General features: G+C 34.7%; 1 protein-coding gene across 2 annotated transcripts; it reads right to left on the reverse strand.

Moving 5' to 3' along the window:
* Nucleotides 1-1,919: 1,919 nt before the first annotated feature.
* Nucleotides 1,920-19,587, reverse strand: LOC143445079 (amyloid beta A4 precursor protein-binding family B member 1-interacting protein-like). 2 transcript variants are annotated; one of them, XM_076943913.1, is made up of 22 exons: nucleotides 18,442-19,587; nucleotides 14,744-18,357; nucleotides 12,007-12,091; nucleotides 10,899-11,003; nucleotides 10,745-10,803; nucleotides 10,442-10,615; nucleotides 9,991-10,218; nucleotides 9,304-9,687; nucleotides 7,793-7,870; nucleotides 6,834-6,993; nucleotides 6,621-6,742; nucleotides 6,458-6,526; nucleotides 6,194-6,352; nucleotides 5,849-5,956; nucleotides 5,663-5,761; nucleotides 5,206-5,317; nucleotides 4,980-5,116; nucleotides 4,714-4,830; nucleotides 3,943-3,994; nucleotides 3,187-3,878; nucleotides 2,976-3,091; nucleotides 1,920-2,679 (listed from the first exon to the last, which is right to left on the reverse strand). In XM_076943913.1, exons 2-22 carry the CDS (start codon nucleotides 14,807-14,809, stop codon nucleotides 2,595-2,597), a joined length of 3,207 nt encoding a protein of 1,068 aa, XP_076800028.1. In that variant the 5' UTR covers nucleotides 14,810-18,357; nucleotides 18,442-19,587; the 3' UTR covers nucleotides 1,920-2,594. The 2 variants fall into 2 exon arrangements, with proteins under 2 accessions (XP_076800028.1, XP_076800029.1); XM_076943914.1 differs by lacking the exons at nucleotides 9,304-9,687; nucleotides 9,991-10,218 and having other exon boundaries at nucleotides 18,442-19,578.
* Nucleotides 19,588-21,517: the final 1,930 nt, after the last annotated feature.

Raw genomic sequence — 21,517 nt, forward strand, 5'->3', positions numbered from 1 at the left:
TGCTACTAAATCCAACAACCTGTTGACTCATTTTCTAGGGAAGATAACGTTTCACACAACCCGTTTGCTTGTAATGACTGTTGTCACGCAGGCAATAATATCTGCATGGAAGCGTTGTAACGCTTGGAGAAGCTTTAACATGCGTCAGGCGCCTACATACCACGTCAAATGTTTATCAAAGAAGTCATTGAATTAAAAGCTTCTCTCTCTTGCATAGTGCTTGGTTGTGAAGAGGGTAACACAGTTACCGGGAACAATCTAGGCCTTCAAAAATGCCGCGAAGAGTGACCGATGACAAAAGAACGACACCTCAGCCAATCCGACACTACACATCTGGACATAGACTTTATCAGCACATGCAACTTAATATAAAATATAATTAAGGTGTGGGGAGTTTCAGCATGAACGAATTCATCCACGAACTGTAGTCTTCAACGGTTAATGCACAGCTTACGCCGAACAAAAACTCACTCAATCTGGATTGCCTTGCAGATTCACCAATACCGACCACTTCCTGGGAAACAATAACTATATATCATTCAATGCTGTAATTGGATTACTCGGAATCATTACCAGGAACAGGAAATGACGTAACGACTCAACTTGAATCAAACTGAATTTCATTTTGGGCTGCACACCAGGCCAATTTATATCATGTAGATGTAATTATGGGCTATGTTGGCAATATGTTTTAAGCATTTCAAATAATAAAACTGTACTAAATTTTGTATGTTTAACTTAACTTACTCTCATAATCGATGCTAAGCGCGCATCAAAAAATTTAATTGAAATGAAACCGTTTCAGGTATATGCATGTTGGAATAGCATAATTTATAGATAAAACGTTTTCTTTCTCTCGTGTGGGATGTTGACCACCACAAAGTTTATTGCGTCGCAGTAGAAGCCAAAAATATAACGAACCTTCGTTGCAAACTACTCGGTTCTATTAAATGGAAACTAGTTAACTGGACTTCGGTTAATTCGAAATTTTGGGTAACTTCAAGCAACTTTGAGGGGGACCAAAGAATACCCTGGTTTGGTGATTTCCAGCAAGGCATAAATAGCGTCCGTTATGTTGAACGTGGTTAAATGTCATTCATTGTAACATAAATAAAATGTTGAATTGCTTGGATTACGCGTTAGAAACGCAGAACATTAATTTTTCAACATGGGCTACGAAGAGTAAGTTGTAAATTTAAGCACCAAAGTCGAGGATGTTACGAGCCTGATGTTAAAAGATTATACACCCACTGTATTCAGAAACAAGTGTTCCGCAAATAATTAAAGTAACTAAAACACAAAGTAGAAAATACAGTTACAGAAGCACTGCCAAAGGTCCTCCATGAAAGCGCGAGTTAACTGATTGCCAGAAACGCATCGTTTATCACGTTTTCACGGATGTATTTGCCGCTAATTTCATGAACTACGGATAACTCGAAGGAATCTGACCGGGTTCATCAACTTCAGTTACGAACCTCCACTGTTGGTATACGTTGGACGTAAATCAAGTTGTTCAGTAAAAGCGTCTTCACGAATAATTAATCCGTGATTCTCAAGAACCTTGAAATGGTGATGATCTTTATCAATCCACGTAATTATACTCCCGTTAACGATTTGGGTATTTGCGCGTCTAGCCCTTAAACCAATTAAAGAATACTAACGCATGTTGATTGCTGAGGTGACTTCGCGAAACCGAGCTCCTTATTTTGTTCATTCAAGTAAAGAAATTGACATTGGGCACCGGAACTTAGCCAATAATTTACCGATTCTCAAGACTGTAATTTTGGGCCAAAAAGTCCCATTTTAGCCTTACTTACGCATGCAACTTAAATTTTTTAACACGCCATTTTTAAATCACCATATTCAACATCGGTTGGGATCTTACAGTAGTAAAAAGTTAATAAAAATAAGACAACGTGTAGCAGGCGGTTTACAATTTCATTTACAACTTAAAACATGAAGGAACAATTGGGGCGAGTAACAATTGATTATACGTACAAGTACAAGTCGATGTGTAGGGCACATTGCACTCAGATTAATAAAATTACGACATGCAACGGTCAAATTTGTTTAGGCTTCAGAAACCTCCAAAAGCGACTGTTTAATGGAAAAAGTCAGAAAACTGCGAGTACATTTTCCAAAAATTACACGAGCAACACGAAATAAAAAGTGCAAGGCCATGCATATCAGATGTGAAGCGTAAAGGCTCACTAACGGAGGGCGAAATAAAGCGTACAAAAATATCTATACAATATATTTTTAAAAACACATGTTTTATGCTTATTGAATGCACCAATCGCTGTTGTTAATCTCTTGTTAGAGGGCACTGAGGCCAGCATTAATCGGTACAGTTAATGCTTTATTAGATAAAATACACAATTACACATGACCTCAAACATTCCTATCTACCAAATCGACTCTGCATCAATCATATCAGCATGATAAATACAAAATGATAAAAACACACATGTTAACAAAAATTCAATGTGATAGCTATATCGATATTCTGCGATGAAACACCCATCTTAAAATAAGCAATATCTCAGCAATGATAAAATATCTGACAACGAAAATCAAATCCTTCTTTGTTCATCTTAACGATGCTTGCCTGACAGGCGAGTTTGAGCGCTCCTTCGCGGTGGTGGTGGTATCCTTTTATTTACACTGCCATCGCGATCTCTGGATTAAACAATTACTTGTTTCCAGGCGGTTAGCTTTCAGAAGTAACAAGTTAAGGCCGTATGGGCAATAGAAAACGAAATAGCAGAAAACGCTGTACTACGTACTGCCAAACATTGCAGTCACAAACGAGAATAGCAGGGCATGCTCGTGCTCACACTACAAATATTCTCTGTGCGTTATGTTTTTACGGCTGAGCAAGAAGTATGTATCGGAAAAACAAATTTTTAAAAATTTGTCAAAATGTAATCTCATAAAATTTAAAACATAGAGAAAACCTGCCTAAATGTACCCACCCCTGAGTATTATTCGACTTGATGTAAGAGAACAATGTGTTGGGTGGAGGAGGAAGATTTTCCACCGCCATCATCTCAACGTTACCTGCATTTTTGCTGACAGCGGCAAATGTTTTCTGCAAAACAAACAGTCCGATGGTGGAATCTCAAGCACAACGCGACAACTAAAGAGATGAAGTGATATTAACCATTGCAATTTAGCTTTATTTACCTTTAGGTCATACACAAATGGGGGTGGTGGTGGGAGATCATCCATTGCAAACGTGCTTGCTTTCTGATCCACGGATGGGTTGCCACCGCTATAATAATGAGTAAGCGGAGATATATGATTATTGTTTGCATTTCCGCTTACTTTCTTTGGAGCCTTTTTTGCCTGGACCCTGTTGCCAAGCGAAGCTGACTTTTCAGGTGGTGGTGGTTGAAAAGTTGGAGGAGGGTGTGGGTCTTCCAGAGTAGGACTGTTGTTGTTATTGCTGTAGTTTTTTGGAGGAACTTTTGGTGGCGGTTTTGGGGGCCCCCCCTTATATGGGAGCCCGAAACCAGGCTGAGCTTGGGGTACGGGAGGAAATGACTTTTTTTCGCTATAGTTGGGTACTGGAGGTGGAAGGGGTAGGGGGTCGTCATACTGCATAAATGTGCCAGATGTTTCAGATGGAACATTCGGCTTTTTCCCCATCGGAGGTGGAGGCGGTGGAAAACTCTTTCCAGGTGAGTTTCCTGCATTATAGAAATTCCCAGGAGGTGGAGGCATATCCAAATTGTCAACTAAAAATGAAGGAGCAGGTGGAGGAAGTGGGAGATTATCATCCACAACCATTGGCGGTGGTAGCGAGTGCTCCATTGAGGATAAACTAGCAGAGGGTTTTGATAAGACAGAAGGAGGTGGTGGAGGTGGTGTAGGGCCTGAAAAAACAATAAATTAGTCTCACAACAAAATTTTCAAAATAAATAATCGGTTTGTAATTACCCGGTTTGTCCAAAGAATTGTTTGAACCAAGAGCATCTAAACTTGAAGCAAGCTAGAAGCAAACAAAAAAATACGATAAATCCAGGAAAAGTGTTATATTAAATCATTTTGTATTATTGTATGTAATTATTAACTGCTAGTAACAGTTTGTTAACTGGAAGCAGTTATAACTTATAGCACTACCAGGATATAGAGTATAGACGTTTTGCAGAGACCTGTTATATTACTTTGAGCTATCCTAAATTTTGACTTTTAAAAGTGTGGTTAAGTTAATGAATTTCCACTCCATACTTAAATTAGCTAGTTATTTTTGCAGTAAACTAAAAATAATAAGTACCGGTACTGTCTGATAACTGAAATTTTGACCCAAAATTTTCTGATGGAACCAATGAAATACTTACTCATACAGTACTGCATATCATGTCTACATACATTTTTTATATATTAAAGGTGTTATTATTGGTTTAATTATTGCTATTTACAGTATTGAAGTTATTTTAACCATGTCAGTTCATCGTACCACTTGATTCTTCAGCAAAACCAAACAAAAACTGAAAATATGAGTGTCTATGTGTGCATTAACAAAACCAAATCACCATATAACGGTATAGTTAATAAGTAGTTTAAACAATCATGTTTTTGAATGTATGTTAGTGTGTTTTTAGGTTAAGGTTAGGGTAAAAGATGATCAAAAGAAAAATCTTTAAGAAATTTGAATTTATGAATAAAACTTTCGAATGATAAAAACCATTAAAATGGTAATTGACTTACAGAATTTGTACCACTTGCTGAGTCCTCATCCTGCAAGTCCCACCAATTGGTGGATTTTTTCGTATTTGGTTTCCATACAGATTTATTGCGAGTCATACTTGAATTGACTGACAAGCTCTGTTGAGCCAAACCAATTAAATATGATAATTACTTATCAAATAACAAGATACTGACAAGTTTTTAGAACAAGCTCAGGCCTTTCTTTTGAGGCCCAAAATGAAGATTAGATATAAACCTAAACACATATCTAGATTGATCGTACTTACATCTGAAGTAGAATCAGCAGATTTCTCTTCCTGATTAGCACGCTGCCAGGCACCTTCAAATATATTTTTAACTCCAAGGCCACGTGGAAGAGTGTTTGGACGTCCTTCACCATCAGCAACCCTTGCTGGTGTTCCACCTAAATCAAGAATCAATGATTTGTACGTTTCAGCCAAGGCAAATTGGCAATGAATGTAAACTACTAAACTCAGTTAAAAAATAATTCACCTGCAGACTGGGGCTGCTGGGTTTTTCTGCCATATGACAAGCTTGATAAATTGGATGTGGACTTTGTTTCTTCATTGGTCTTTTCATAGTTTTGTAGTAAATCACTACCATACTGCAATAAATGATGTCAGCTCACTTTAACTTAAACAAAAATTGCATTTAAATTCAATAAACTGAATTTTCAAAAACCATATACTTCACATCTAAAAGTCAGATGAAAACAACAAAAGAACACTTTTTTTCTGTGTCATCTATGCTAACAAGCAGAACAGAGCTAACCACACACCAGCCTGCAATGCATGTCTAAGTTGGCATTTTGGTAACCTTTTCAGACAATTTATGTAACAAACATTAGGCTGTTAGCAATCACGATTGAAGATTATTCCAGTAGTGCACTAAACTATTGATTGGAAACTAAACAAGAAAACATAAAGAACAGCACATAATAAAACTTAACCTTTGCCAAACGTATTCCCACTGTCCAGCGCATGAAAGATTTGAAGTCTTCACATACCAGATATTTAATGTGTTTTGATTTGACTTGAATGGCAGGATGCTAGCACAAAGATGGTGGTTATATTAAGAAGTGTTTATAAATAGTTTAATTAAGGAAACATAGTTATTGCGTGCACGGACAGTTCACCTTCAGCGCAAAGCCATAGTCATATGGAGACTTAAACTTCTTTTTCCATCCACGTCCAAGATAAAGATATATTTGTTCAAACATAACCAGGCATGTTAAATCTGCTAGCTGGAAACACAGAAAATTTTCACTTGACATATGCTAAACACATATAACAACATGACCCTTAATCCAAAACAAGAGATGTGTACTTATTCTGTGTCATGTTTTACAAGAATTGACTTTTATACTTCATGCAAGAAAACAGTTTGTTGTATGATTAAAGCGTGTCACTAATAACAAAAACAACCCCATTAAATGTGCATTGTGCAGACACAAAGCTTAGTTTAGTGCCAATTAACCTACCTTCTTGCCTTTCTTTGGCTCACCACTTTTGCTCACGTAAAGCCCTGATGAACGAAGCACACAGTACTTGCGAGACCATGATTTGCCATCACCTTTAATGTGGAGATAACCTTCTACTTCCGGGACGCTAGAACTTGGGCCTTTGCCAGAAAAAAATTCCTAGAACGGTGATTTAAATTTTTGTTCAGTTATAAAGGTCAACAGTCCATATTTTAGTCATTTCCTGCCCAAAGTTGCACATATGAAAATATTTCACGTATTTACCTCAATCAGTGTTTGCTTTTGCCTCTCCTGCATGTTTTCTTGTTGATCAGTTTGAGCCAGAAGATAGTGCTACAGAAAACAATACAATGTCTGATCGCTACTATATGATCTAATCATACTGCAAAAAGTGATCATAGTAAGTATTTCAAACAAACAACAATACCTGTGGGTTTTTGAACAAGGCATATTTATCTTTTCTCTCCATAAAACGAACTTGGTTGGTTGTATCACGAGTCCAATGGCTCATCAGTTCACATGGTTTCTCATGCTCTTCAAACATTCTTTCTGTGTAGGAGAAGAACAAAATTGTACTTTACCAGTTCTAAACAAAACTTTTAATGTGTAACAAGTAAAACAGTTAAAAGCAAATACTTACCCATAAAAACACTTGGAAGCTCTTCAATTAAAGTCCAGTTGGGAGAGTATTCAAAATGATTTTTCTCGATAAGCTGTTTAATAACAGTTCGCACTGTCATCCTTTCATCTATTACCATAGTTTTGGAACTATCGTCTTTGTTGTAAACTTTCACAACAAGCTAAAAACACAAGTACAAGCTTCAATTAACAACATGAAAGCATTTACAACATTACAACATGAAGAAACAACATTATTTATAGTTACTCAAATTTAAAAGCATTGTTACTATCATTACATCAGAAGTCAATGGCCTAATGGTTATTGCATGGCAATTGTTGGAACCAGGTTCAAATCTCATAATGTACATTGTGCAGTAAAAATTTTCTCTCACCACAAAGCCAGAGTGAAAGAACGTGAGTAGGCATAATGCCGAAAGCAAAAGCAGATTTAAAGAAAGAAACTGGCCACTATGGATGGGCCAATACAAACCCAAACTCGATCAGATTCGCTGAATATCACCTGAATGAAAGATTCAGGTGAACCTGAAGGACAACCTACGCTTTTCAATCGCAATTTAATGAAATTTTTTAAAAACAGAGCTAATCGTTTAGTGATTATGTCATGTTGTAAGCCAAATTCAGTAACATATTGTTAAAATTTTGTAACTTATTGCTGATGCGAATAGATTCAGGATGCGGTCTTCTCGGCCTTTGCAATATTCATTTTTCCTCATGGCACATCCCTACTGGACACTCTACTCTCAATAGCGTCACTGGCTCAAGACAGTGAAAACCTTAACTTCTTTTCTCATCTATGACGCTTGGAGTCAAATAGTGGACTCACAATTACTTTTACTAACATTGCCATTGTGGCGAATAGAACATATCCACTATAAAAATGTTTACCAACGTATGATGGCCAATTGTCTATTTTTATATAACTTTTACAATGTATTTTATTGACGCTACAGTTCTTACCTTCTGAATTCTTGCTTCTTTTAGTTTTTCAAGGGCAATTCTCATTTTTTCTGATTTCAGCCTCTCTTCTCGCTCTTCCTGCAATTACATGCCGATAGAAATAAATCAATCCATCAGAAGTCTTAGTGGTGCAGGGTGAAGCCATTGCCACAGGTTTTATCACCACAATATCATGCAAATGTAAAAAATGAAAGCAACAGCATAATCAGAACAAAACCAAACAGAGGTGATGAATGTCATGCAAGAAATGATATGAAGACAACAAACGGCCATTTTAACGTTTCAGCAATGTGTCAGAAAATATCCACTGGTCAACGCATTTCTGTACAGCCTGCGAAATCAAGTGACTGTTGGTACTTCACATTTCATAGCTAAAATTAGTTATTTAGAAAGATAGTGATTATTGCAGCCTTGTCGAAATACGCTGGCTATAGGAAGGAAGAAATGTGTGTCTTACTGTTCAATAAACAGTCTGCTTCTCATTAAAACCAGGAGCGTTTTCAAGGTAGACCTACATTTCCTTCAAAAATGTACTTAAGTTGAACACCAACCACGAAAAAAAATTAACGTCTACCAATTTTGAGTAATAATTATTATTTATAGTACAATATTTTTGATCAAGTGCAGCAAATATCCATACAAAACTTGCATAACTATATATATAATGATGTTAAACATATTATAATACAGTATATTCAAACTGAATAGCCTAAATTATTGCATCACCATCAATTAATGCCAACCACAGAAAGGAACAAAATAAAATTCACATAACCAATGTTTACCTTTGTCTTTTGTCTTATGATTTTTGAACAATGCTCCCAACTAACAAGCCAAATAATAATAATTACTGACTGATGTACTGTGCTAGACAACAAGGTTGAGCCAAATAAAACTGGAATAGAATTAGACTGGTAATGTACAGCACTGAAATCACATTGGGATGTTGTTGTATACGCGAAAAAACTTGATTTAAGACAATTAAGCGCTTACAAGGTATTACCACAAAATAATTATATCAGTGGGCTGCAGATATGTAAACTTAAGTAAAACCAGATAAATTTATTGAACTAAAAATCCAAAGAGTAAAATGTATATCATACCTTACAGTATGGGCTAAAACCATAATGAAATTTTGAATCAAACTTGGAATATTCACTATTTGGGCTTGAGCAATTTTATGTACAGTACAGCAAAATATATTTTATACAAGTTTTTGAGTTTTTACAAAGACCTTAATGATAATATACTATACAAAGAAAAACAGTGGCCACTAAGTCAACTAAATTGTGTTCATGTGTAATTGCACTCCTGGGTCTAATTTTTTGAACCCTTTTTAACTGGTGTTGTTGCAAATAATATTTTATTGGCCAGATTCTCTTTTTTTTTAAAGTACAGTGCTTTTGGAATGCATATGAATAAAAATTTTTCTGTCTGAGCGCAATTACTTAGGAAGCAGGAAAACAAATTTTTCAAATCATGGCGATTCGGGAATGAATTACATTACATACCTGCGATAAGTTGTTATTGTCAACTGGTTCAGTACCATGAGACAGTGATTGAGAAAACTTTGCAATATCAGCGGTGTCTGTTGTAAAATTGTCTGCAGGTCGATTGACATCATCTGGTGCTAAACTTTGTCTGCTGAGATCATCTGAAATCGTACTGCTCCTGCTGATGTCATCCGATGTTGTGCTCCTCTCACTCTTTGTTATGCTTTCCTCACTTTTTGTTAACCTACTGTTTATTGAGTCTGTTTTTTTAAGCATGGAATGATCTTTATGTTCGAGTTGAAGTTTTATGCTTTCAAAACTATCACTGTGTTTCACTGTGAACCCATTGTGCGATGCGGGTTGTTGATCATCCTTGAAGTCTGCTTCAGATTTCGGTCGTTGCTTTTGATGACAATGACCATGAAATAAAATACATGCAGTTACACAACATCTATTACAGACATTACATGGCAATAACCACACAGACTAAAATGAAGCATGCCTTATAAATTTTAATTCAAATAATATATCTTTGACTTGAGGTTGGTCTTAACTGATAACTTCACATAACTGGTTTGTTGCAATAATATTACTTCACAAGGAAATGGTGTACAAAACTCCAGGAAATGGATAGACAATAATTGTATCATACTCAGGTAAAGCAAACAGCTTAAAAAAGACTGGGTATTTTAGCGCATTACTTACAGCAGAAAGTTGGAGTTTAGGCTTCTGTGACACAGGTGGAGGAACAGGCTTTTCTCTCTTTTCTGTGTGAGGCTTTAGCTCATTATTAACTGTTATCTTTAAGGGCTGACTGAAGTCTTTGTTAGATTGTACAGGTTTTGCTACCGTGGGCAGCTTAACATCCTTATTTGCCCCAGACTGCCCCATAGAAGTAAGGTCATCCACAAGGTGATCTAACTCATGTATTACCTAATTTTACATTGATTAACGAATAATAAAAAAGCAATAGGTTCATTTCCAAAATAAAACAAATTAGAAAAACATATGTTATGTTTCAAAAATAATAAAGTTAAACAAAAACATCACAAGGCATAACTAAACCATTTGCAAAATCAAAACAATTTTAACTAAAACTGCTATGGAGATAAGCAAACCAAATTAAATGAAAGAAAAGATTGAATTTAAAGCACACCGGTGATAATGTAGCGAGTTCCTCTTCTGAAAATGGTTTATGCTTTTGATCCTGGTGAAGATCAATGTCCTTCGATAATGTATCAAGTGACAAATCTTCTTCATCACCATAATCTTCATAATTTGAATAAGAAAGTGCTTGTTGACCCTGGCCAGCTCTTCTCAAAGTGTTGAACTAAAATATCATAAGTTCAAAGTAAATGCAATTTTTTTAAAAATAATAAAGACAAAGCAGCAATATTTTATGACTAAAGAGGACATCAAACGCAGTAGCATAAATTCGTTTGGTATTTGGTAATCAAACCTTTTGTGATTGATCGTCAGGAACAGAAAGGCCAAAGTCAGGAAAATCTTGCGGACCACCTACAAAAATTAATTGCTGGTAAAGTAATTGACCAAACCTAAACACCACAAAATATTAAGATTTTCACGAAATGTGGTTCACATTTGCAACTCACTTCTTTCAAGATTGATTTGGGGCAAGTTTTCTTCAAAGGAACAGAGATCATCAAGCATTGCAGAAAGGTCCACATCCTCTTGTGTTGATATATTTGGGGCTGGGGCTAGAAAAAACAGATTTAAAATGAACAAATAAGTTGAAAATGGAAAAATGAGGCTTACGGTGTAGGCCCACTGCATAATTTCATCACTAATATAATTACCATGTGGTTGCAGTTAAGGCAAAACAGGAGAAAACATATTTATTACAAGTCAACCGAACATGTTTCGGACATAAGCATTCGTCCTTTTTCAGTTTAAATAAAAACCAATTAATAGTGCAAGTAACTCGCATTTTGCAGTAAAAATATAGGTATTTATAAGAGGTGGAAAACAATTGAAAAAGTCAAAACTGCCCAACTAATTTAATAACATTGGCTAGAACTAAATAAACAGTTAGTTTGAATGCTTCAATAATATGCTACAAGCAAGGAACTTTTAATTGTCTTCATCACAAACACCCAAATTTCTTGACACACTGATTGTGACACAAAGCAGCACAAATAACGTATGTATTATAAAATGTGTATGTCATTATAATTGTTGTCATTATAATTGTGTATTATAAAATGTAAAATAAATCAAGCAAATAATGAAGCTATGGCACCATAATACCACTAACTCAACTCTACATTTAGGTGGTGATCGCTACTGTACTAAAATTTACATACTTCAGAAACATATCTGCGTAATTAATCTAACAATTATAACATTGCGTGTACGCTCCCAGTGCATGTTGTTTTTAATTTTATCTTTTAAAAACTTTTGAATAATCGAATAAATCACTTTCAATTTTATTCAATTAAGCGGATTATGCAATAAACCGAAGTATTATCTTTACAAATGATAGGCTATGGTTTGGGATTTGCGCTCTTTATGCGATGAAACGGATTATTCAATTATCCAGAATGCAATTAACCGGATTCAACTGTATATATATAATTTCCAATTCTTTACAGGTTTGGTTCACTTACACACACCAACATGAAGACCTGGATGAGAAGTTTAAATGTCATAATCTTTTAATACTTTATCACGATATTGGCATTATTGAATACAATTTCTTACCAGGTGGAGGGGCAGATGAATAATTTTTTGTGGCAGTAGATGAAGCATTGTTTGAACTGTTGTTGATTGGCACTGCATCTAATTGCTGCACAGTAGTATAAAAAGTAGTATCATATGTTATATGTAATCTTTGTGTTCTGAATTACTAAAAGATACTGCAAGCGTAAACTGCACCTGAGCATTGTATGTCATCAGCAGTGACAGACAAGCAGGATAACTTAATGAAAATCGTGTACAGTATATAAATATTTGCCCCTGTAGTGCTTTAATGATTAAGTATAATTAATTAATATAAACGTCCATATCATTTTCCAAACTTTCACTTTCAAAAAGGCATCACATCCAAAACAAGTTAAAACAAACAGCTATATATATTCGGCACACTGTTAAATACACTGTTAAACACTGTTAAATCCATTACACCCTTTTAAATATACAACACCCTTATTACCCAATATCATTACATATAATATATCATGCAATTTCTTATGATAACTGAAATCGAAACAAAAAACAAGAAATTTTCATTACTTAAAAGATTAAGTAGATATAAGAAACATAACCAACTGGAATAAAAATAAACAGCTGTAGAATATACACCTTCATTTCAAAACAAACCGAACATGATCTAAAGTTTATTTTTATTTTTTGAAAGGTTCTCTCTTAATTACTCCTTGAAACAAATTTTCATTTTCTTCATCAGTCTTTACCTAGATGGGTCATTCCATAGTAATAAACATTTGGATACTACAATTGCCACACTTACTGCCATGGTTTTTTAGAGGATAATTTGATTTAGTGACAAAAGACTAGACATAGTTTACAAGACAGACATAGACGAATATAAAATGCAATTACATTATGGTAGGCCATTTTATAAACAAGATGCGCAAAATAACAGGTATAATAAACAACATTTAAAACAATTAAAAACTAAGCGGTAATATATTAATAAGCTTTAAAAAATAAATTATTACTTGAATATCTCCGATGTGTCTGTTGTGAAGTGTTTTACGCATCAACATTCATGCGTTTATTCAATGACAAAATGCATTTTCTGATGCACAATAATTCGCACTACATAACACAGCCACCAGGTGGTAACATTGCCAAAACAACTGTGTTAAAAATTTTCGTAATAACTGTTCAAAAGTTATATAAAGCTTTATATTTCTTTATCATAGAGAGTGTATTTGAAAGAAAAACAATTTGTGTGGATACTGCCCTTAATGATTTTGAAAAAGTGTGCACCAATTTCTTTAATGTTTAGTTGCACTAGGGTAAAACACACTTAATCTTCAAAACAAATAATTTATTGTTTCTGAAGAGTGCTTTCGGAAATTGCACGAATTCTGAAGAAGTGATTAGTATTCTTCCTAACTTTTTCTATTACTGAAGCTTTATTGCTCTTCGCAAAAACACTTCACACCTATTTGGTTAAAAAGCCTTTCAGTGTGACAATTTGTTGGCTTATTTCCTTTAGGCTTGTTTCATCAGATATGACCTTCATAATTATTATATTCTTTTCTGACAAAAGGCTACAATAAAAAGTCATCGAGAGAAATCATTACAATATAGTTTCACACAAAAAATGATACACCCATCGACAAGCAGTGAAATTTGTTCAAAACTTGAAGTTAAGGTTTTAGTAATTTTCTCTATCATTTTATGGAATGACCCAGATATGACAACATGAATTAAAACTGTTTCATACAACTGTGGAATATAAAACGTTTTATCACAAAAAAATGATTTTTGCAACGAAATCATTTAGCAATGGATATAACTACATGCTAAAAATGCACACAATTTCTTCAATAACTATTTGCAGGTCTTTCTATAATCTAGTTGCATGTATTTTTCAAACCATTTTGGATCCATAACAACAGTTCTACGTCATAAAAGTGTGCTGTTCTATACAAAAAGGATTGCTTTATTATATATTTCTGAGGTTTCTTAAATGTACTAGAAATCTGAAGTTGTTAATAAAGATGGTACATTGATAACAAAGTGGCTTTTTCTTTGATGGAATGCAAAAACGTATTGCAGACATAATATTTTGGAGAACGTCCACCAAATTATGCCCTTTTTATAGTATCTGACCAGCATTAAAGAGAAAAAGTATTTAGTGTCCTATTATGTTTCATATGAAAAAGTAAAGTGGAAATCCCAAAACAAGTATTTATAAAAAATTTAACTTTTCCCCTGACATATCTTTTTTATTGCACCAAACGCAGGCAAAGTAGCATACCGATTAACTACTGTATTGATATTTAATATGTATTTTTGTGGATCCCATTAAAAAAAGCACATCACAATTGATTCCATGGATGTATAGGTAACTTAAAAATTAACCCAAAGAGGTTAGACAAATTTTTTTTTACCTCACTTGACTATAAATAAATCAAAAATTAATTATCAGAGTTAAATTGCAAAAGATTGCTGTAAACGATTTACAAAAACTAAAAACTGCTGTAAACTACAAAATTTTCTACAAAAAAAACTTTTAAATATATATATAATACAAATTCTATGTACATAACTTGTTTCTAAAACACTGTATTTTAATTACTACAGTTTTTTATCTCAATTGAAAACTAATATTAGCAATTCAACTGGTGCAAAACTTCTATTAATTACAAAAAATATAAAACCTGTGAGGACGAAGCTCATTAACATTTATCCAAGTGGACTACAATGACTGTCATCAGGAAAGCACAGTGTTAAGTTATATTACCTGCGTCAGATCATCCAGTTCACCAAGCATTTTAGAAAACATATCGTCAACATTTCCAGGATCCATCTTTCACTTTGTACGAGACAAAAGTATATGGTTGCTAAAATATTTATAATAGCCTTTGCAGTAATATAAATCTGGCATTCAAGAATTTGTTATTTCATTATCTTATAATACACTTACAAAACCTAAAATTAGATAATATCTGATCAAATTTTCCATGTTTTCTGGCTCAAGTCAACATAAAACATACCAGCATTTAAAAAGGCTTGGTTGATTATACCAAGAAGCAATACAGACATTATATGCTGTGAGTGTAAGATGAAAAAAGGAAATGATGTAATCACACACCGAGGCAGGTCATTTAATCAAATATTGGAGGTAGAAACGAACCGCTGACAAGCGATGTGAATACTACACTGCACTCTGACAGCAAATCTGGTTCATACATTATAAACAAATTATGTGAATTACTTGTAAGCAACATGCAGTACATACATATAGACAAGGAAACCAGGAGAACTACAATATAACTGAATCAATGGAAACAACAAATTAATTCAAGATTTCTGTCTGTAGTATTAGACAAGTGCTGGTGCCTTATTTAGCATACACTTCCCAGAAACAGGAAAGCAAAACACACCTCCATTAATGATTCATCTTTTAGTAATTGAGAAAAGGGCAACAATCATTTATAAATGTCATCAGCATGCATTTCATATCGCAACAGAAATACACCTGGTAAAGGCAAATTCCTTTGAAGTAAGCACTATCTGTAGATATGCATTACCCTATAAACAATTAGGTTTATTTTTTTACAAGGTGCAAACAAATTGGGAAGGTTGATCTGTTCACTTGGTGTCAACTGTATGGTTCAATGTATGGAAAGTATATCTTTCTTGTTCCCAAGGCTGTTTAATATAATATACTCTAGGGTTAACATAGCATATATATATATGCTTGGTTAGTGAGCTAACTCTCATGGTTACTAGACTATTCATTATAAATACTCAATGCTAATCCTATTTCAAAGTACAAGTAAAATCTATTTAACATTTTGCAGAAAAGGAAATCATACTCATCAAACATGCAGATTAAGGAACAATTAAACAAAACAGGCATTATACAACATGCCTTCCTGCCTTGGTGCAGCATAGACCTATGGGCCCAAAATCATAAAGTTTAGTTTGTGCAAACATTAAACAATTTGTACAACAAAACAAAATCTCCAACCAAAACCATGGCTAACGCATGGGAAAGGTGAGTAATTTCAGTATTTTTTCAAACAAAGAAATTTCAAACGAAATTTCAACATCCTCAGATACATACGGAGTGCCGGAATTTAACTTTGTTTACTGATTTTTTTCCAGAAGACTACCCATGAATGAAAAACACTTTCATTGAAAACATTCAATTCTTATCATAGAAAAAATGATCAACTTAAAGTAATTCAAGATTTCACATGTTCGTCACCAAAGGGTGAACTGATAAACTCCTCTGCTAATCCTGTCACATGGTAAAGATTTTCATCATACACTTCAATGTGCAAAGTTATTAAGTTATACATGCAAAAATAAATGTTTTAAAATATTTACAGTGGGACCTCGTTAATCCGGACCCCGAACAACCGGAATCCCCGCTATCCGACACAAAACTGCCGGGAACGGATTTCTTCCTATGCATTTTACCCCTTTAATCCGAAAACCCCGCTGTCCGACTCCGACACAAAAGTTTTGGAACAAATGTGCTAAATCAATAGCAATTAAATCCGATAAACCGGATTATTAACAATTAAGCGAAAATGATTCACGATTGTCCTAATACACTATGTACACTGGGTAGTTAGTTGACGAAACAATAGCCGATTAATTATCTACGCATGATAACGTTGCGGTCTTTATTGATTCAAAAGTACAGTACTGTACAGCATTGCGCTTTGTAAAAAATTTTAGCCGCACAGCTTTTTAGTCATACTATGAAATACTGTACAGTATTTTAGAAACGAAAAAATAAATTGTTCATCAACAGTAACAAACAACGCTTCCGCGGTCGCAAAAAAATACGTACAGTACATCGGTTGAGTGCGGCAATCTATTGAAGACATACTGCTGCAACTCAATCGTGCTATCAGCTTTTAATATCGCATTGCGCAAAGATTGGAAACAGGTCAAAGAAAGTTCAAGACTGCTGGTTCCGCCGGAATGCATCGCCATGCAAGAGCGGTTGTCAAACCGATTTGCGGCCGAATGTTCGTCACTTGGAGAGCATTCGTCTTTAATACGGTGGTTTTGGGGTTCGACACTGGGTCGGATCATACAAAAAATATAATTTTATTTTAGTTGCTGTCCAGCCAGAAAGTCGGTACTTAGAATTGGAGTAAGGTGCATACTGCGTTTTGAACACGGTGCTGCATTTGCAAGATTGATTGATTTTTTACTTTCCGATAATCCGGAAACCCCGCTAAACCGACATTTTTTGACGAAACGAAGTGGTCCGGATTAACGAGGTCTCACTGTATATAACTCTAGCTTATTTTTCACCACTAAAAGGCAAATTCATAAAAATCTCATTCAGCATCAACTTCATATGAAAGCACGCACCAATGTGTAATACCTTCCAAGTTTCAAGTCTGGACTAAAAAGTAAGATAAGGTGTGTCATAAAATTTTCACTCTTTCTCCACAAAAAGGTAAAGTTATAAACTACTCCACAAATCATGCACCAGGTGAAAAGCATCGCACATGTGCTTCTTTGTGCAAAGTGGCAAGCCCACACATACAAAAACATTCAAATTAAATCATATAAATCTTTGCTTCAACAATTTTGCTTTCACCACCAGAAGGCGAAGTCTGAAGATCTTTTACCAAAGATTATTACAAAAATTAGTATTTGTTTGGGGAACTACTATGTAGAATAGGCCTACTTTGTCAGTCATATATGAACTAATTACTAAGATGAGCACTTCCATGCAAAGTAAATTGTGATCAGGTGAGTCGTCCGATTTATGGTCATTTTGAACACCATCATCTGATCACTGATTTGTTACAAATTGATTCTATATTATGCAGGTACTGTATATTCTTATTCATTTAACTAAAAAATTATTCCCATAAATTGCAGTTAAATTAAATTGCAACCTTCTATTTCTGCCTTTTGCGGCCTGGCTAAACCTCATATGTGGCCAACATCTCCAGCAAGTTTGCGAACAGGTTTTTGTTTCAGCGACTATGTAAATCCATACACATATTACAAAGAATATAGAGATATAACAGAATGGTATTAATAAGAGTTTACATTAATTAAAAATTAACAAAAAAGGTTTAAATATTGAATCATGACCATCTTCGAATAATGAAATAAGACCATTAACATACAAAGAGAAGATCCTTGTTCAATCAATCTTGAACTATTTCGTTGACTAATGGGTATTCTTCTTCTGCAGTTTGTTTTATAAATGTAAACATCAAATGAGTCCTCGACATACTTCTTGCTTTTTCAAGATGACGTATACATGAATGTGTTCAGCAAGTTCAAGCAGAAACCAGATCAAGCAAATTTAGTTCTGCGAGTTGATGAAGTGAACTATTTCCTTCGAGAAAAATTCGCGTTCTGTTCCTGTGAGTTGCCAAAATGAACTCTCTGTTAGTCAACCTGATAAAGTGCTTTTACATTGTGAAGCCGAACCCCTTAAAAACTAACCTCCTGCTTCTTTGTGAGATTGCGTATCTTTCTCGGTATATAGAATTCTGTATAAGCATATTGACCAATACGAAGAAAAGTAAAATTTTATCGAATAGATGACAAATTGGATGAAAGGTTGAGCTCCTGAATGAATGTTAAACCATAACAACGATTGTGGAATTAGAAAACAAAATAATCAGCACTAAATAACAGAAAAAAAAACGTGAAGAAATCTGTACAGTAACGAAGTTATAGAAAATGAACCATTACATGGCGATAGATCAAATCCTTTTGTCTGAACCATTTATTTGCCTTTAGATGTTGTTGTTGCTAAAAGACAAGAAACTGTTGCAAATTCACTAAATTTTTTGATAAAAACTTCTTTATGTAATTTAAAATGAAAGCCAATGTAAGCTTGTATAAGCTAGATCTTATGTAACTTGCGATGACACTTCAACTTTATATGGAGATACAGTATGTCCGCATACCAAGGCTTTGCCAAAACCGAGTAGGTTGAAATAATAGAAAAAAATCTTCAAAAGTAGTGAAAATATGTCGCCAAATTTTTAGAAGTTTCCTTCTTTAAGGAGAAAGAAAAAGCAGGAGAAATTTGAGCAAAAAATAGCATATTTTTGTTTAATTTATCAGCATTTCCATTATTGGACAAAAACTGGTTTTTGAAGTTGATGGTGTGCATGACATCAGCTCTGGACATGCTTGTGTTTGTTTTATTATAACTGCAGTTATACTTCAAGAAGAAACGTGAATTTTGAAAAATTACTAATCTAAAAAAATATTTGGATTACTAATCAAAATGGACAGCGTTTTGATGCAGTATAAAAATATTTGGGTCTAGTGTACAATTGCACAACCACAGGAAGCATAATTGTATACCAGACACCAACTACTCAAATTGTGCAGATGTCATTTGGTTGCGCACTTCTGCATTAAACCCTGAATTCCTTTACAAGATAAAACAAAAATTGAAAATATGTTATCTAGTTCTTATTTTACAGCGCTTTGAATCCTACGCATAGGTCTTGTACCATACGAACTCAGGTTAGCCTGCGTGGTCAACGTAGCATGCGATGTAGCACGCACAAAAGTTTGCGTGGTATCTGCGAAGCGTTTAAATGTAATAATTCCGTTTTTATTTTTTTCTAGTTGGTTATTTTACACTTTGCTTGACATGAAAAACAAAATCGACCTACGTAACGTTAGGAGTGGGAGTTCATGTAGACTAGGACTTGGGTTGGATTCCTAGGAATTTGTCAACCTAGTCCTAGAGTCCTAGATGAAAGCTCGCAGAAACTTTCTGGCAAACGATATCTGCTAGTTTCATAAATACCAAGCTGGCATAAACTTTGTGGCAGAATTAATAAATCTTACCTTTTTTAACGAGATAACGGTAACATTCAAACGCATTAAAAATATATAACAAAATTCATCAAAAATGCATTATTTCGAAGTCTAGAATTTTTTTGACATCTGACATCCACTTTTGAAAAAAAGTACCGAATCTCTGTACCGATTTAGTTTTTTCAATAAATTTCCGTCGGTCCCGGTACTCGGTACTTTTCACGTGATTATTTCAATATTTTAACAAGTATGTTTTTAAAAATACATGTCAATTACCCTTAATGCCGATTTTAGCATCTGTTGATCTTTATTACTCTAGAAATGTCAAATAAAATTTCAAAGAAGTAACGTCACATATGTTTTGACCTGAAATAACCTTTACCGGAGGCATAATAGCGGCAAATATTGCACTTGCAGCAGCATCTTTTACACAAAAACTACCGGTACCGAGTACCGACAAAGTATTGAACTACTTTTTTAAAATAGTACCGAGTATAGGCCTACCGGAGCCGTCAGTACATTTTTTGCCAAGTAGGCTATCGGTACCACACCTCTGCTTATATGTTGAGTGTTGTCTGCGGGTAGTGTTGGGTGTTAAAAGATTTTTACATAACGACAAGCCAACCTCGACCAACTGCGTTTGACACTTAATAAGCATCATCACATCATGCAATTGTGGCGGTTAATGCCACACAGTCGTGCCCGTTTGGGCACTTCTCTTTAAAAACTCTACGTTTTTATACGTACCGCTAATTGCTTAAATTATGCTGACAACATCGGTTTAATTGCAGTGCTAGTCGAGAATAGCACGGAACTGTCATTGCATGGAGTCAAATCATCTCGCAATCATGACGCCGCTCTCATTTTCTCTCTCCTGTGGCCATTGGCGATGCCCATTAACTATCTTTCAAGTCGTTTCTCAGTTTGCACCCTACGCTTTGAGGAGGGTATCCAAAAGATACTTCGTAATGTTTATATTCGTCGTTCGCCACAAAAAGGTCAAAAGATTTAGTTGGGTAACGATGAATTAATTTTACTATAAATATTATGGAAATTCGAAAAATCGTTTTTTTTCGAATTCATACCGCATATGTACGACGATGTCTGCTGGGTGTTAAAAAACAGAGTCGTAAAGACTGAAGCTGGACACGATTACACGATTCACTTTTTACAAAGACTTGACTTAACTTGAGTCTTTTTGTTTTAGAAAACAAGTTAAAAGACTTGACTTGACTTGACTTGACTCGAATCGATGTATGAAAAGAACTGTTGATTAGATTGCAATATAGCCTAAACATTAAACGAAAAATGTAGCTTGAAATGTAGTTTGTCTAAGTACGCGTTCGGGGCCGCAAAATGAAGCAAATTTCCAAACAGTCTAAACTAACGAAGTCCAACCCGCGGTGTGGCCCCGGTGTTGGTATCGTTGTAAGTTATTATAGGTAGAGTGTATGTGTATGAAATATGTATGAAAGAGTGCCGTTGATTATTATTATTTTATTCATAAACAAACTGCTTGAGGGTCATAACGTCCGTTATTGTGGGTGTTGTTGGTTCTGTGTTTGTGTGGTTAGTAATGTAAGTTATTCACGGAAGCAATGTGCGGGCCGAATTGAACTATTGACGTAATTTTTGGCCCACTAATTTATTTCGGTTGGACATAGCTGTAGCCTACTAGACGTTTCTTGTTGGCGAAAACGGTGTTTTTGCTTTCTTTATGGATTAGGGTCAGAGA

This window comes from Clavelina lepadiformis, chromosome 2, assembly GCF_947623445.1.
Source record: "Clavelina lepadiformis chromosome 2, kaClaLepa1.1, whole genome shotgun sequence".
NCBI lineage: Eukaryota > Metazoa > Chordata > Ascidiacea > Aplousobranchia > Clavelinidae > Clavelina > Clavelina lepadiformis.

What these genes read in the sequence shown, in the direction of transcription:
- LOC143445079 (XM_076943913.1), bottom strand. Translation starts at nt 14,809, where the DNA reads ATGGATCCTGGAAATGTTGACGATATGTTTTCTAAAATGCTTGGTGAA. An exon ending in CCAAATCAATCTTGAAAGAA is followed by an intron (nt 10,804 to 10,898) that starts GTGAGTTGCAAA and finishes TAATTTTTGTAG; the next exon opens with GTGGTCCGCAAGATTTTCCT. An exon ending in CAGCAAGTGGTACAAATTCT is followed by an intron (nt 3,995 to 4,713) that starts GTAAGTCAATTA and finishes GTTTGCTTCTAG; the next exon opens with CTTGCTTCAAGTTTAGATGC.